This window comes from Helianthus annuus, chromosome 12 (genome assembly GCF_002127325.2).
Source record: "Helianthus annuus cultivar XRQ/B chromosome 12, HanXRQr2.0-SUNRISE, whole genome shotgun sequence".
NCBI lineage: Eukaryota > Viridiplantae > Streptophyta > Magnoliopsida > Asterales > Asteraceae > Helianthus > Helianthus annuus.
The window spans coordinates 64,722,162-64,738,160 of NC_035444.2; the positions used below are offsets into that span (position 1 = coordinate 64,722,162).

Here is a 15,999-nt window from a genome sequence, read left to right on the forward strand (position 1 = left end):
AAGCCGAACTAATTCCTGATGTCATAGCTGGTACGTTTTTAGTTCACGACGTTTATGCAAAAGTATTATTCGACTCTGGTGCAAACCAAAGTTTTATAAATACTTCATTCTGCCAAGCCCTTAATTTACCTTTAACCAACCTTAGGCGGATTTTTACAGTCGAAATGGCAGATGGGAATTCTGTTAAAATAAATAAGGTTTTGCAAGAAGGGAAGATAGAACTTTTAGGCCATAAATTTTCTGCAAACCTGTTACCCATGAACTTAGCCGGATTCGATGTCGTGTTAGGAATGGATTGGTTAATAGCCAACCATGATCGAATTGTTTATGATAAAAATTCCATAGAAATCCATACACCCACAGGAGAATTAGTAACAATTACCGGAGATAAGCCACAAAAGCCACTGAAATTTATTTCAGTAATGAAGTTGGCCAGTTATTCAAGAAAACAAGGAATAGTATATATGGTTTCGATAGTTATTAATAACACAAAGTAAGAAACTGGAGGATATTCCAATAGTATCCGAATACCCAGATGTTTTTCCAGAAGACCTACCAGGATTACCACCCAATAGAGAGGTAGAATTTAGAATTCATCTAATTCCAGGAACTATACCGATAGCCAAGGCACCCTATCGGTTAGCACCTACTGAAATGTTAGAATTAAAGAAACAGTTAGATGAATTACTAAGTAAACGGTTTATACGACCAAGTTCCTCTCCATGGGGAGCTCCGGTGTTTGTAAAGAAAAAGGAAGAATCAATGAGAATGTGTATCGACTATAGGGAATTAAACAAAGTTACAATTAAGAATCTATACCCATTACCTAGGATTGATGATCTTTTTGATCAATTGCAAGGAGCTAGATATTTTTCTAAGATAGATTTGCGCTTCGGATATCATCAATTGAAGGTACAAGAAGAAGACATACCTAAAACTGCTTTCAGAACTAGGTATGGACAATACAAGTTTACAGTCATGCCCTTCGGACTAACAAATGCCCCAGCAGCATTTATGGACATGATGAATAGAATCTGTAAACCGTATTTGGATAAATTTGTAATCGTTTTCATCGACGATATACTTATTTACTCCAAAAGTCAGGAGGAACATTGTAAGCACCTACATGCACTCTTAACTTTGTTAAGAAAAGAGAAGCTTTATGCCAAATTCTCGAAGTGTGAATTTTGGCTACAGGAAGTGCAATTTTTAGGACACATGGTGAATCACGAAGGTATTCATGTAGATCCCTCCAAGATTGAAGCTATCACCAAATGGAAGGCCCCGAAATCAGCAACGGAAGTTAGAAGTTTTCTAGGATTAGCTGGATATTATAGGCGTTTTATTAAAGATTTTTCTAAAATAGCCGTGCCATTAACCAAGCTAACCTGTAAAGCCGTAAAATTTGAATGGGGACCGAGACAGGAAGAGGCTTTTAGAATTTTAAAGAAAAAGTTAACAAATGCCCCAATCTTAGCATTACCAGATGGAACAGAAGATTTTGAAGTCTATTGTGATGCTTCTATGCTAGGATTAGGATGTGTGTTAATGCAACGCAAAAAGGTGATTGCGTACGCTTCAAGACAATTGAAAAACCACGAAGAAAACTACACGACTCACGACTTAGAATTAGGAGCAGTAATCTTTGCCGTTAAGATTTGGAGACATTATCTGTATGGAAGTAAGTTTACTGTCTATACGGATCATAAAAGCTTAAGGTACAAATTTGAGCAAAAAGAATTAAACATGAGACAAAGAAGATGGATGGAAAGTCTAAGCGATTACGACTGTGATATTCAATATCACGAGGGAAAGGCAAATGTAGTTGCAGATGCCTTAAGTCGTAAGTACCATGAAAAACAAAAGCGAGTTCGTGCCCTTAGATTAAATCTATAGATAGATTTAATGGAACAATTAAAGAATGTTCAAACCACAGCAATCAAGGATGATGCTGAAGGAATGAAAGGACGAACAAAAGAATTGGAACAAGGAAGTGATGGAATTTGGAGATTCCACAAGAAAAGGATTTGGGTACCTAAACAGGGAGATTTAAGGAATAAGATATTAGAGGAAGCCCATAAATCTAGATATACCATGCACCCTGGAAATAATAAGATGTACCAAGATTTAAGAAATAATTTCTGGTGGATAGGTATGAAAAAGGATATAGCTAGTTGATGTGCGTTAGGTGTGATATAATTTAGATGTATATTTAAGCCTTTTTTACACTTTTAGCCAAGTTTTAAATTTATAAAACACGATATTTACTAACACTAAACACATATATGGGCAAGTGCACCCATCGTGGACGTAGTATAGTGTTGGTAAGATACCGAGGTCGTCCAAGGACACAAGAGCTTTTAGTACCGGTTTATCCTCAACGTCTAATCAAATCAAAAAGAAGTTATAAAAGATTTTTAAACTAAGAAAATAAAAACTAACTAAATGCTGAAAATTAAAATAAAATAAAAACAGATAGACAAGATGAATCACTTGGATCAGACTCGTGTATTAGTATAACCTTTGATTATTTTCGCACTTTTGCACTTGTTTAAGAGATTATCTTAGTTATTGTAGTAGGCCCCTCTTTTGAAGGCGACGTTACCCTCAACCCAGTAGTTTGAGTCAGCAAGGATACAATCCTAAAGGGTTGGATTATTGGAAGATAATGAATTAAGTTATTAATGCAAATTATGGTAGGCCCCGCTTTTGGCGGTGACGTTACCCTCGGCTAAGTAGTCTGAGTCAGCAGGGATACAGTCCTAAATAGGCGGGTTATAGTTTTAGTAGTAGTTAACTTATGAGGGGGTCAAAGAGTTTGGATCCCGGCCATCCAATACCTATAGGGCATTGAAGGAGATCCTACTAAATTTGACTCAGGTCCTTTGCAGGACCTCTAAACGCTGAACAAGGGCAAGACCCTTACCAAACCGTTCCCTTAACCCCCGACCAGGTAGCCAACATACCTCCATATAGACCGTGGGGATATGAATGGTGAAAATCTTTTATTTTATATAGACAGTAAAATAATGCCAAGACACCACGGACAAACGATAAGGAAAGATCACCTTCAACATAAGCAACTAGTTATTAAAGTCATTAATACAAAACCAAATAAAAAGTGCAAAAGATTAAAAATAAAAAGTATTATACTAAACACTTGTCTTCACCAAGTGATGTAAGAGACTTAGGCAAACATGGCCTTGATTGTCAAGAACTCTTACGATCAATCTTGGATCCCGAGACGACTCACACACTCTATGATGGACAATGGATGATGGTAGTGGATGATGGTGTTGTGATGGTGGTGGGTGGTGGATGAAGTGTGAAAGAGGTGGTGTGCTAAGGGATGAGTTGAAATGAAACCAAGCACTCCTATTTATAGGCTGAACAGAAGGCTGGGCACGGCCCCGTGCCCGCTGGACACGCCCCCGTGCCTGTCTGACACTCTCTCTCTTCATTAATTGTAATTCGCAATTACAATTAATGCGCCTGCTGTACTTTCACCACGCCCCCGTGCTCACTGGACACGGCCCCGTGGTGGGCAATAGAAGCTTCTATAGGTTTGTCTTTTCTGCTGCTTCTTGGGCACGGCCCCGTGCTGGCTGAGCACGGGGCGTGTTCCGTCTTCTGACTTCTCTTTTCTGCTTGGGAAGATGTCGTTGAGGGGTCGGGCAATCTACTTTTGTTCCTTTTCTTGTATTTATGTTAGATTTAGCTGTCTTTTTGCTTCTTTTGTGAATTTGAGCTCATTTTGTCCTGAAAATACAAAAGGAAGACAAAAACACTCTTTTTCCAACATTAGTACTTAAAAAGGGTTAGTTTTATGCCTCAATTGATGTAATTTATATGTTGCATTTTACACACATCAAATACCCCCACACTTGAACTTTTGCTTGTCCTCAAGCAAAACTCTTTAATATGTGGCTCACACTCCCAAATGGAATGGGTAGAAGAGAAGGTTTTTGGCTTGTCATAGAGTGTCGGGAATCCAAGATCTTTTTGGGTTTTATTTTTATTTATTTACAATCCTATTCGTTATGATTTGTTTAGAACGTTTTATAGGAGAAATTACTAATTTGGGCATAACATGCCTTTTTTTTAAATTCCATTTATATACAAGTTCACATACCTCACGGGAGAAATCACTCACACTCGGCCGAAGGTGTATTTTTAGTGAATCACTCGAGAGCGGCGTGGAACTTATTCCTACCATAAGCTTGCCAAGCAATCAATCCTCCTCCTTTTTAACTTGTTACCTTTGTAAATATCAAGAGGACTTTTCGGGTATAGGCTTGGGCTAAAGGTGGGTGAATGGGTTAGTAAAAAATGGTGAAAAGCGTAAAAAGCGTCAGTTTTCGTAAAACACTTTGTTTTAGTGACTTTTTATTTCGAAGTATTTCTCCAAACAAGCTTTTAAATAGCTTTGTTTGTTTATTTCTAACTTCATCATCATTTTTTTTAGTCACACGAAAAACCGAGCTTGTTACTAAAATAAAGGGTGAAAATAAAAAGGGTTTTTGGTGGGTGAAAAGGTTTTAGGGTAAAGAAATGAAAGGTTTAGGCTCAAAGGGGTTAACTAGGGGGATTTTGGGTAGGTGGTAAAAAAAAATTGAAAAACAATGGTGTAGAAAGAAAAATGGTTAGTCCAAATGCCTCCATCATTTACTTACTTGGGTTTAAGTTGGTAAGGACCGGGAATGAATCGTCGTGGCAAGTTCTAGAGTCGTAAGAACCAACCGGCTATTCACACAAGAAACGAAAAATGAGCATTTAGTCTAAAGATGTAAATTTGTATGCTCAATAAAGGCTCAAAACTCACTTTTGTGGGAATGGGTTTTTATGTGATCAAGTATATATAATCGAATTTTAACCAAGCTTGTCATGCCGTTTCATAATTTTCTTATGTTGGTTCTTTTTATCACGACGCTATCGGTTGTAAATTTGTAAAAATATAACCTTTTTAGAACTTGTTATTCCCAAATTAAACCAAGACAAGTAAAAAAAACGAAAAGTTTTTGAAAAAAAATTGGGGTGATTAGCGGTTCCAATAGAGTTTTGTGTAAGGCTTGTTAATAGGACTTGCAAAATTTCAACGTTTTAGCTTCCGCCCACACTTAAATTACACATTGTCCTCAATGTGTCCCAAAAATAAAATTTTAGGTTGATTGGATGTGTAATGTGGTGTTAAAAAGCAAAGATTTATGTTACTGGCAGTCTGGACACGGCCCCGTGGGGACCGGACACGGCCCCGTGTTCAGGTGCCAGTAACAAAAATTAAAGAAAAGAGACAGAAGCCTGGACACGGGGGCGTGTCTGCTGAACACGGCCTGTGTCCAGTTACCTGAACTGGGCATTTTTCTGCAGGGGTTCAGCACGGGGCCGTGTTGGTTGGACACGTCCCGTGTTGAACCTTCTGTAATGGAGAATTTTGTGTCGGGTTGCCTTGTTCTTGTGCATGGGGCCATTTTTCTCGTTCCCCTTTTCATCCTTTACCACCATGAGTGTGTTTTATTCCTTATGAACCATCCAAACTTTAAAAACCATCATTTCATTGCAACCATAGAGAGACCGTACATTAAACTAAATATGAAAACAAGGAAATACTAAACCATGGAGTTCTAGCCTATACTTTATTCTAATTAGCAAAATTTCCAAGAAGCTACTAATCTTGGTTAGACAAGGCCTTTTTAAAACTCCATCTTCCAGGTGTGGCTTTCCTCACATGTCGGCGAGCCACTCCTCCACCTCCCTTGGAAGGAGAAAAGTAGGCTCATTGGCATCAGTTTGAGGAGTTTCGATTTCCACCGGGATCTCTTGTTGGTGCTCCACGGGAGGTTCCGCCGGAAAGTCTTCCCACCCGATAGGGTTGTTAATCCCAAGTGCCAAGTTCCAATCCTGTTGTGGGAGGACTGGTTCCATCGGGGGTGCTACAAGAATATTTAACCTCTGGTGCAAGAGGTTAATTTCTTGGAAGCTGCTTTCGAGTCCCACCGTAAGATCGTTAATACGGTCGATTAGGACCTCCTCTACCGACGTCATTTCGTCGAGAGCCTCCCTTAATGCTATCACATAGTGCACAAGCGTAGCTTCAACGGAGGGCCTTCTTCCTCTTCGGCTGTTTGATGAATGCACGGAAGATGTTTCGCTGTTTTCACTTGACATTCTACGAAAAATAAACTGAAAATAGTTTATTTGATGAAACAGTGTCTGGGCACGGCCCCGTGTTCATCTTTCTGCAGAATTTTGAAGCAAGGAAACTTGAAATTTTAAGTTATTTTCTGAACTTGTGGGGTCCTTTTAAACATTAATAACTTAAAACAATGTTATATAACATATTTTTACCAAGATTCCTTGAACATAACTCATTAATCCCTACCACAAAGTTTGAAGAATTCAAACTTTTAATGGTAGTTCTTGGAGAAAGATGGAGAAGAAGGAAATGGCTAGAAGAGGAAAGGACAAGATGGGTTGTTGGAACCTTCTTTTAGACTTACCTAGGATAGTTGAGAGAAGATTCCTTCATATCTCTGTCCCAAGTTGGTCCAAATGTGCAGAATTCTTGGCTGCATTTATAGAAAACGACAGCATCCTGGACACGGCCACGTGTTCGTTGGACACGGCCCCATGTGCAGGTGGAGTTCTGACACAGTTTGTCCGTATTCTGACGTACTGATCAGAAGGGAATCTTTTGGTGGACACGGGGGCGTGTTGGCTGGACACGGCCCCATGTCGAGGGACTATTTTATGAAGTTGTCTAGTTTTTTTCAAGGAACTTACCATTATCGGGTGGCTCTTGATTGGTTGGAACAACCCCAAAGTGCCTAAGATACCTTAATTGTCCTAGACTAAGGCGAGAACGCAAGAGGTTGTCGGTGAGGGTAATTCCTATTTTCATTCTAGGTGGACAAGTCCAACCCTTTCCCAGGCTCTCGTTAAAGAAGGTGTATGCCGAATCGCTCAGGTCTATGTATGCACCGAACGAAGTCGATGGAGAGTCCTTCACGGCACAATCGGCACAGGGACGACTATCGTCCAAGTCTTCGCTAGGTATGAAGGTATTTTTTGGAGCAACGAGGTTGTCGGAATGCAGTTCCACCATTTCTTCATGGTCATCGTCTTGGGGCGGATCGATAAAATCCTTCCTAAGTTCTTTTGACCAATTTAGAATTAGCTCTTCTAGTTGAAATAACTCGTCAAGGAGCATTTCCCCTAGAATATCTGGTTGGGCGCATTCGAGGGAGAGATAGTGCTTATTTTTACTTTCGCCCCTCTTAAGGTTATAAGGAATTGGCGGGTCTATGTAGTGGGGCCTATAATTTAGAAAGTAACATTTTAATTCTTTATGTTCGCCTCCACATAATTGACACCACGTACCATAAGAGTGCCGAAAGTAAAAAGAATTACTATCACTCATGTTTATGTCAGAAATTACCAACCGCCGGGATCTAACGGTTCTGTTTTCAGTAAGTGAATCTTGGGCACGGGGGCGTGTTGAGTGAGCACGGCCCCGTGTTCAGCTTACTGTCTGACTTAAAACAGGATTGCCAGTTCCAATGATTGAGCACGGGGGCGTGTTCAGCGGGCACGGCCCGTGCTGAGCTCTGCAGAAGCTGGAAAATTAAGAAAAATCCTAAAAAAAATAAAAAGAAAGATAAAAATATGACTAGGCCATTGATTCCTAACTTTCTTAAAATCCTTGTGTCCCTGGCAACGGCGCCAAAAACTTGATGTGCGTTAGGTGTGATATAATTTAGATGTATATTTAAGCCCTTTTTACACTTTTAGCCAAGTTTTAAATTTATAAAACACGATATTTACCAACACTAAACACACATATGGGCAAGTGCACCCATCGTGGACGTAGTATAGTGTTGGTAAGATACCGAGGTCGTCCAAGGACACAAGAGCTTTTAGTACCGGTTTATCCTCAACGTCTAATCAAATCAAAAAGAAGTTATAAAAGATTTTTAAACTAAGAAAATAAAAACTAACTAAATGCTGAAAATTAAAATAAAATAAAAACAGATAGACAAGATGAATCACTTGGATCCGACTCGTGTATTAGTATAACCTTTGATTATTTTCGCACTTTTGCACTTGTTTAAGAGATTATCTTAGTTATTGTAGTAGGCCCCTCTTTTGAAGGCGACGTTACCCTCAACCCAGTAGTTTGAGTCAGCAAGGATACAATCCTAAAGGGTTGGATTATTGGAAGATAATGAATTAAGTTATTAATGCAAATTATGGTAGGCCCCGCTTTTGGCGGTGACGTTACCCTCGGCTAAGTAGTCTGAGTCAGTAGGGATACAGTCCTAAATAGCCGGGTTATAGTATTAATAGTAGTTAACTTATGAGGGCGTCAAAGAGTTTGGATCCCCGCCATCCAATACCTATGGGCATTGAAGGAGATCCTACTAAATTTGACCCAGGTCCCTTGCAGGACCTCTAAACGCTGAACAAGGGCAAGACCCTTACCAAACCGTTCCCTTAACCCCCGACCAGGTAGCCAACATACCTCCATATAGACCGTGGAGATATGAATGGTGAAAATCTTTTATTTTATATAGACAGTAAAATAATGCCAAGACACCACGGACAAACGATAAGGAAAGATCACCTTCAACATAAGCAACTAGTTATTAAAGTCATTATTACAAAACCAAATAAAAAGTGCAAAAGATTAAAAATAAAAAGTATTATACTAAACACTTGTCTTCACCAAGTGATGTAAGAGACTTAGGCAAACATGGCCTTGATTGTCAAGAACTCTTATGATCAATCTTGGATCCCGAGACGACTCACACACTCTATGATGGACAATGGATGATGGTGGTGGATGATGGTGTTGTGATGGTGGTGGGTGGTGGCTGAAGTGTGAGAGAGGTGGTGTGCCAAGGGATGAGTTGAAATGAAACCAAGCACTCCTATTTATAGGCTGAACAGAAGGTTGGGCACGGCCCCGTGTCCGTTGGACACGCCCCCGTGCCTGTCTGACACTCTCCCTCTTCATTAATTGTAGTTCGCAATTACAATTAATGCGCCTGCTGTACTTTCGCCACGCCCTCGTGCTCACTGGACACGGCCCCGTGGTGGGCAATAGAAGCTTCTATAGGTTTGTCTTTTCTGCTGCTTCTTGGGCACGGCCCCGTGCTGGCTGAGCATGGGGCGTGTTCAGTCTTCTGACTTCTCTTTTCTGCTTGGGAAGATGCCATTGAGGGGTCGGGCAATCTACTTTTGTTCCTTTTCTTGTATTTATGTTAGATTTAGCTGTCTTTTTGCTTCTTTTGTGAATTTGAGCTCATTTTATCCTGAAAATACAAAAGGAAGACAAAAACACTCTTTTTCCAACATTAGTACTTAAAAGGGTTAGTTTTATGCCTCAATTGATGTAATTTATATGTTGCATTTTACACACATCGCTAGTTATGTATCTAAGTGTCTTACTTGTTCACAAGTTAAGGCAGAACACCAGAAACCTTCAGGGTTACTTCAACAGTTAGAAATGCCTGTTTGGAAATGGGAACTAATAACCATGGATTTTGTTACTAAGTTGCCCAAAACCAAAAAAGGTAATGATGCGATTTGGGTAATTGTGGACCGATTAACCAAGTCAGCTCATTTTCTACCCATGAAAGAAACTTTCAGCATGGCAAGATTAGCAAAGTTATATGTGGATGAAGTAGTATCCTTACATTGAGTTCCACTCTCCATTGTATCGGATAGGGATAGTCGTTTTACTTCACACTTCTGGACAAGTTTCCAAGAAGCCATGGGTACTCGATTAAATTTAAGTACAGCTTATCATCCCCAAACAGATGGACAAAGTGAAATAACCATTCAAACCTTGGAAGACATGCTTAGAGCATGTGTAATAGATTTTGGTGGAAATTGGGATGATCATTTACCCTTAATTGAATTCTCCTATAACAATAGTTATTATGCAAGCATTGAAGCTGCCCCATTTGAAGCACTGTATGGACGTAAGTGTAGAACTCCAGTTTGTTGGGCAGAAATAGGAGAAAGTCAATTATCAGGACCTGAGATTGTACAAGAGACCACCGACAAGATAACGTGAATCAAAGAAAGACTAAAGACAGCTCAAGATCGCCAGAAGAGTTATGCAGACAATCGACGCAAGCCACTAGAATTTCAAGTTGGAGACAAGGTACTTTTGAAAGTTTCTCCTTGGAAAGGAGTAGTACGATTCGGAAAGAAAGGAAAGCTGAGCCCAAGGTACGTAGGGCCATTTCCAATAATCCAACGAATAGGACCAGTTGCTTACCGTTTACGACTACCGGAAGAGTTAGCTGGGGTACATGATGTATTTCATGTATCCAACCTCAAGAAATGTCTATCTGACGATTCCCTGGTAGTACCTCTACAAGATGTGCAAGTAAATGAAAAGTTGAAGTTTGTTAAAAAACCACTTCAAATAGAAGATAGAAAGATTAAGTTTCTCAAACATAAACGACTGGTGCTAGTCAAGGTTAAATGGGATTCAAAAAGAGGACCTGAATATACTTAGGAGCTGGAATCAGAGATGAAACGCAAATATCCACACTTATTTCAATAAATCTCGAGGACGAGATTTTAATTAAGGTGGGGAGGATGTAAGGACCTTCAAAATTATCCCTAATATAACCATACATGAAAACCCGGACCCCTAAAACCCTAACCAGTATGAAAAACCAAGAAAAACAAGAATCTTGGGTTTTAGGCGGGCCACGTAAAGGATAACCTGACTTTACGCGGGCCGCGTTAACTTGAAGATTATCCGGAAACACATTTGGGCCAGTATTAACCATCTGGCAAGCCTAGCCAGCAAACCTACATCTAGACTAGGCGGCCACGCGGGCCGCGTAAAGGTTGCTTATGGCTTTATGCGGGCCACGTAAAGCCCATTTTCAGGCTATAAATAGCCTAGCTCAGGGGCTTTCATTCCGTGTCGACAAAAGTTTCAAAATACGAAGTTCTACTGTCAAAAATTATATTTTCATATAGCGAGGCGCTGCTACAATACCGGGTAATAACTCGATCGCTGCTACGATTAAATATCCGATCGATTGAAACTATCCAATGGATGTTTAAGTGCTGTCCGCATTAGGGTTATACTTTGTTATTCGCCGTGATTCTGACAGGATATTTGAGTATTGCCCAAATCTGGGCTATGCTCTGTTATTCGTTGCGAATCCGCTGGATATTTAAGTATCGCACTTTGTCATTTGTTGTGAGGGTTGTATCTCGTGAGTTATCGTAAATGTTGTATTAGTTACTAACCTGGTTCGTATGCATTATTGTTTAAACTAGGTTATTCGGCTTATCAGTAGGCTAAACACTGCCCGTCTAAACTTTCAAAGTGAGTCATTCTCTTTTTATCAAATTTGTTTACAAAATCATGTATATTTTCAAAGTTGTAATTACAGGGATTAAGTTTATGTAATCACCAAATTACAGCCGGTATGTGGGGTATTGTGCACATTACTGCTGTTTTATCACTTTAGGTGGGCGAGCCTAAAATTTGTGATACTCGTCGATATTGGGTGACAGGACCCAATAGTGGTATGACCATAGTCATAGATCCGGTCGAGTGACAAATACTGTGGGTAATTGGTTGATAGAAACATTGTAATCTCCCTTAATACTGTAAATTATAACAATGTGTCATTTTATGTAAAATGAATGATTCACTCAGTATTTCCCCGCTGACAAAATATTTTTACAACATGTTTCAGGTGACCTACTGTGAATCAAATACAAGTGCTACGGAGCACTCCTAAGCTTGAAGTAGTGGCTCAAATTAAATAAAGAAATAAACATGTTTTGTAAAATAAAGAGGGGAATTCGTATGAGATTCCTCTACTGTAAATTATGTGGTTTTTCCCGAATTATAAATAAATAAAACTCGGGCATTTTCAAGTTTTAAAACGATCCTGATAAGACTTCCGATGTAAATATAAATACCACGGGTTTTCTGTCCCGCGGCTCCTGGACCGGGTCAAACCGGGCACGGGGGGCGTGACATTGGAGCTCTGGACTTAGAAAAAGAAAGTTCCGGAGATTGCTCACTTTTTGATTGGTAGGTTCGCGCGTATAAGTGCTGTCGATTGTTATGGCGTGACTACATATCTGTTAGCTGATGTTTTGTTATTGAGCGAACTATCACTGGGAAAGATGGAATGCCCAAAGAATGGGATAAGCTCATGGAAGTTGCAAAGATAGTCGCGCAAACTGAAGAATCACTCGCTGGGAACAAGAATTATTATTCTGAAGACCGATTTTCCAAAGGAAACTCGCGCGATCACAACAAGCGCAAAGTACAAAGGTAATGATTGGAAATCCGAAAGGTCAAGGGGCCATGAAGAGAGGCCGCGCTATAGAGAAGACGCACGTGACACAATTGATAGAATTGGCTACCGAAAAGCAGTCAGGGATGATAACCGCGAGAAGCACTGGACTCCGCTCATAAAAACACCAAAAGAGGTGTTGATGATGGAGAACCATGATTTCAAGGCTCCAAGGCCTATGACAAACAAGAAGGGGCAGGACCCCAACCTGTACTGTGACTTCCACAAAGATACAGGTCACCTGACAGATGATTGCTATAGTCTACGTCCAGAAATTGAGAAAGTGCTAAAAAGCGGGAAGCTAAGTCACCTGGTGAAAAACGTGTGAAAAGAAACTCGACAACTTCAACGCCATGATGAGGGAAATCACAAGAAAGTCCGGCGCCTAGAAACCCCACATGGTCAATGGACCAAGATACAGCGCAAAAGAGAAAGGCAAGCGCCCTTACGAACCCTCATGGCAAGAGCAACAGGTCATTTTCCCGGTAGTGCGCGGCGGCCCTCGCGCCACTCGACCCGTCGTCATTACCAGTATTATCGGCCATTATGAAACGGAGTATGTCTTCATTGACCCAGGAAGTACAGCTAATATCATCTATGAGCAGTGTTTTAATCAGTTTGATGAAGATAACAAAGCAAGACTTGAGCCAGTTGATTATCCGTTGTCTGGATTTTGCAACGAAATGGTTTTCCCGCTAGGCCAAATCAGCTTCCCCGTCACGCTCTCTGACGGGAAGCATTCAAGAAAAACAAACGTAAACTTCATGGTGATGCCTGTCAAATCGAGACACGATGTGTTGATCGGGAGAGAAACCCAGGGCGAGCTAAACATGGTAACTTCCACTCCCCACTCAGCGATAGGGTTTCCAACCAAGATGGGGGTGGCGATCATCTATGCCAAAAAAGAAGTAATGTCAACGGAAGAGTTGCGCCCAACAAAAGCGGCGAAAGTTTCAACAACTGAGCCAGAGAAGTGGATGTTAAACCGTAAGTACCCAGAGCAAACGGTAACGATAGGCCACGCCATTTCACCAGATATCAGAACACGTCTGAAGCAACTACTGTTCAAGAACATGGATATCTTCGCCTGGACCCCGCCAGACATGACCGGTGTCCCGCGCGACATTACCGAGCATTGCTTAAACACCTACCCCTCTGTTGAGCCGAAGGTCCAAAGAAGGCGCAGCTTAGGGGCAGACAAAACAAAAGCAATGAATGAGCAAGTATGTGAACTACTCAAAGCTGGAATCTTGCGAGAAGTACGTTATCAAAGTTGGGTCGCGAACCCAGTAATGGTGGAAAAGTCGAGCGGAGGATGGCGAATGTGCGTTGATTACACTGATCTCAAGAAGGCATGCCCTAAAGATTGCTATTCTTTGCCTGAGATAGACAAAAAGATAGACTCCCTCGCGCCATACAGATGGAAGTGCTTCTTGGATTGCTACAAGGGGTACCATCAGGTTCAAATGAAGCTTGAAAACGAAGACAAGGCAGCCTTCATGACCGATCTCGGGATCTTCTGTTATACAAAGATGCCATTCGGTCTCAAAAACGCTGGCGCCACGTACCAGCGCCTGATGGACAAGACCTTCGCTAGGGATATTGGGAAGCACATTGAAGTTTACATTGACGACCTGGTGGTAAAAAGTCCTGAAGAGGACCAAATGCTGAAAGACATCGAGAAAACTTTCAACTCAATGAGAGGCGTGAACATGAAATTGAATCCCGCCAAATGTTCCTTTGGTATGGAGGAAGGGAAATTCTTGGGCTTCATAGTCACAAATGGCGGATTTAAAGTGAATCCAGAAAAGGTCCAAGCAATAGAGCGCATGCCATCACCCAAATCAATCAAAGAGATGCAAAGGTTAGTCGGCCGCCTAACCGTGCTTAACCGCTTCTTGTCAAATCACGCCGCAAAGTCGTACCCTTTCATAAGTACCTTGCGCAATTGTGTGAAGAAGCAAGAGTTCAGATGGACACCTGAGGCAGAAAGCGCTTTTCAGCAAATGAAGGAGTGTTTGATTGAACTCCCAACGTTGACCGCACCGTTCGAAAAGGAGCCGCTCATCTTGTGCTTGTCATCATCAGACAAGGCAGTGGGTTCGGTATTGCTTATAGAAAGAAACGGGGTCCAGACTCCAATCTACTATGTCAGTAGAATGCTCACAGATCCAGAAACAAGATATTCAACGATGGAAAAACTGGTACTAGCGTTGCTACATGCCTCCAGAAGGCTGCGCTGATACTTCACGGGCCACGTCATCACCGTACTCACCAATTTTCACATTGGGACGATATTACAAAAACCGGAGACATCCGGGCGATTAGCGAAATGGGCGATCGAACTGGGGGGCCACAACATTTTGTATAGGCCGCGCCCAGCCATCAAGGGTCAAGTCCTTGCAGACTTTATCACAGAAGTCCCAGCGGAAAAGGTCAAAGATTGTGAGATTGTCGAAACTCCCACGAAAGACACACCAGATGGGCTTTGGTTGCTGTATACAGATTGTGCCTCAAACGAGGACGGCGCAGGAGCCGGATTGCGCCTTGTGAGCCCCGAAAAACATGAATTTACATACGGTATCAGGTTGGATTTTAAAAATACCAACAACGAAGCAGAATACGAGGCATTTCTGGCAGGCTTGCGCCTCACCATTAAAATGGGAGCTAAAAATCTGCAAGCGCACGTTGATTCACTGTTGATCGCCAGTCAAGTCAACGGGTTCTATGACGCAAAAGGCGACGTTATGGCCTTATATCTGGATCAGGCAAAAGAACTGCTGCAGAAGTTCACGTCATACAGGGTGGTACATATCAATCGCTCTGAAAACAAACAGGCAGACGCTTTAAGCAAGCTTGCGTCAACTTCCTTTCAGCATCTCGCAAAGGAGGTAAGGATTGAAGTACTCAAAAATCCATCAGTACTGCTGCGCCAGGTGAATGTGATCGAAATAGGGCAGCCATCCTGGATGACCCCTATAATCCAGTATCTGCAGGAAGGGATACTCCCAGAGAACAAAGCAGAGGCAAGGAAAATCAAGCACAAAACCCTGCATTATGAAATGAATGATGGTATTCTATATCAGAAGTCCTTCTTGGGTCCCTTATTGCACTACGTAGACCCCCAAGACGCGAATTACTTAATCAGAGAAATCCACGAAGGGATCTGTGGTATCCATGCAGGACCACGCATGGTTGTTGCGAAGATCATGAATGCCGGATATTATTGGCCAGGGATGCATGTCGACGCCCTGAAGGAGCTGCGCAAATGCGACTCTTGTCAGCGGCATTCCACAAAGACCCTGCGCTTAAAAATGATCTTATCCCAGTGTCCACTGCTTGGCCTTTCCAACAGTGGGGGATTGATATGGTGGGACCTTTCCCAGATGCCCGGGAGCCGTAAAGTTTATAATCGTGGCTGTTGACTATTTCACCAAAATCATCACAGACAACGGTACCAATTTTGCTTCGGAGGATCTTCAAAACTGGATGAAGGAAATGAAGATCGAGCATACCTTCTCGTCCGTTGGGCATCCTTAGGGCAACGGCCAAGTGGAAAGCATCAACAAAAGTATTGTAGAGGGGATCAAAGCCCGGCTGGGCACAAAGCGAAGAGGCTGGGTAGATGAGCTCCCAAGCATCCTATGGGCTC

The 15,999-nt window shown here is 41.6% G+C and overlaps 1 protein-coding gene across 1 annotated transcript; it reads left to right on the plus strand.

Annotated features, from left to right (window-relative positions):
* Window positions 1-12,745: 12,745 nt before the first annotated feature.
* LOC118485055 lies at window positions 12,746-15,772 on the plus strand. Its single transcript, XM_035981286.1, has 3 exons — window positions 12,746-13,334; window positions 13,638-14,551; window positions 14,660-15,772. The coding sequence occupies exons 1-3, from the start codon at window positions 12,746-12,748 to the stop codon at window positions 15,770-15,772; spliced, it is 2,616 nt and encodes an 871-aa protein (XP_035837179.1).
* Window positions 15,773-15,999: the final 227 nt, after the last annotated feature.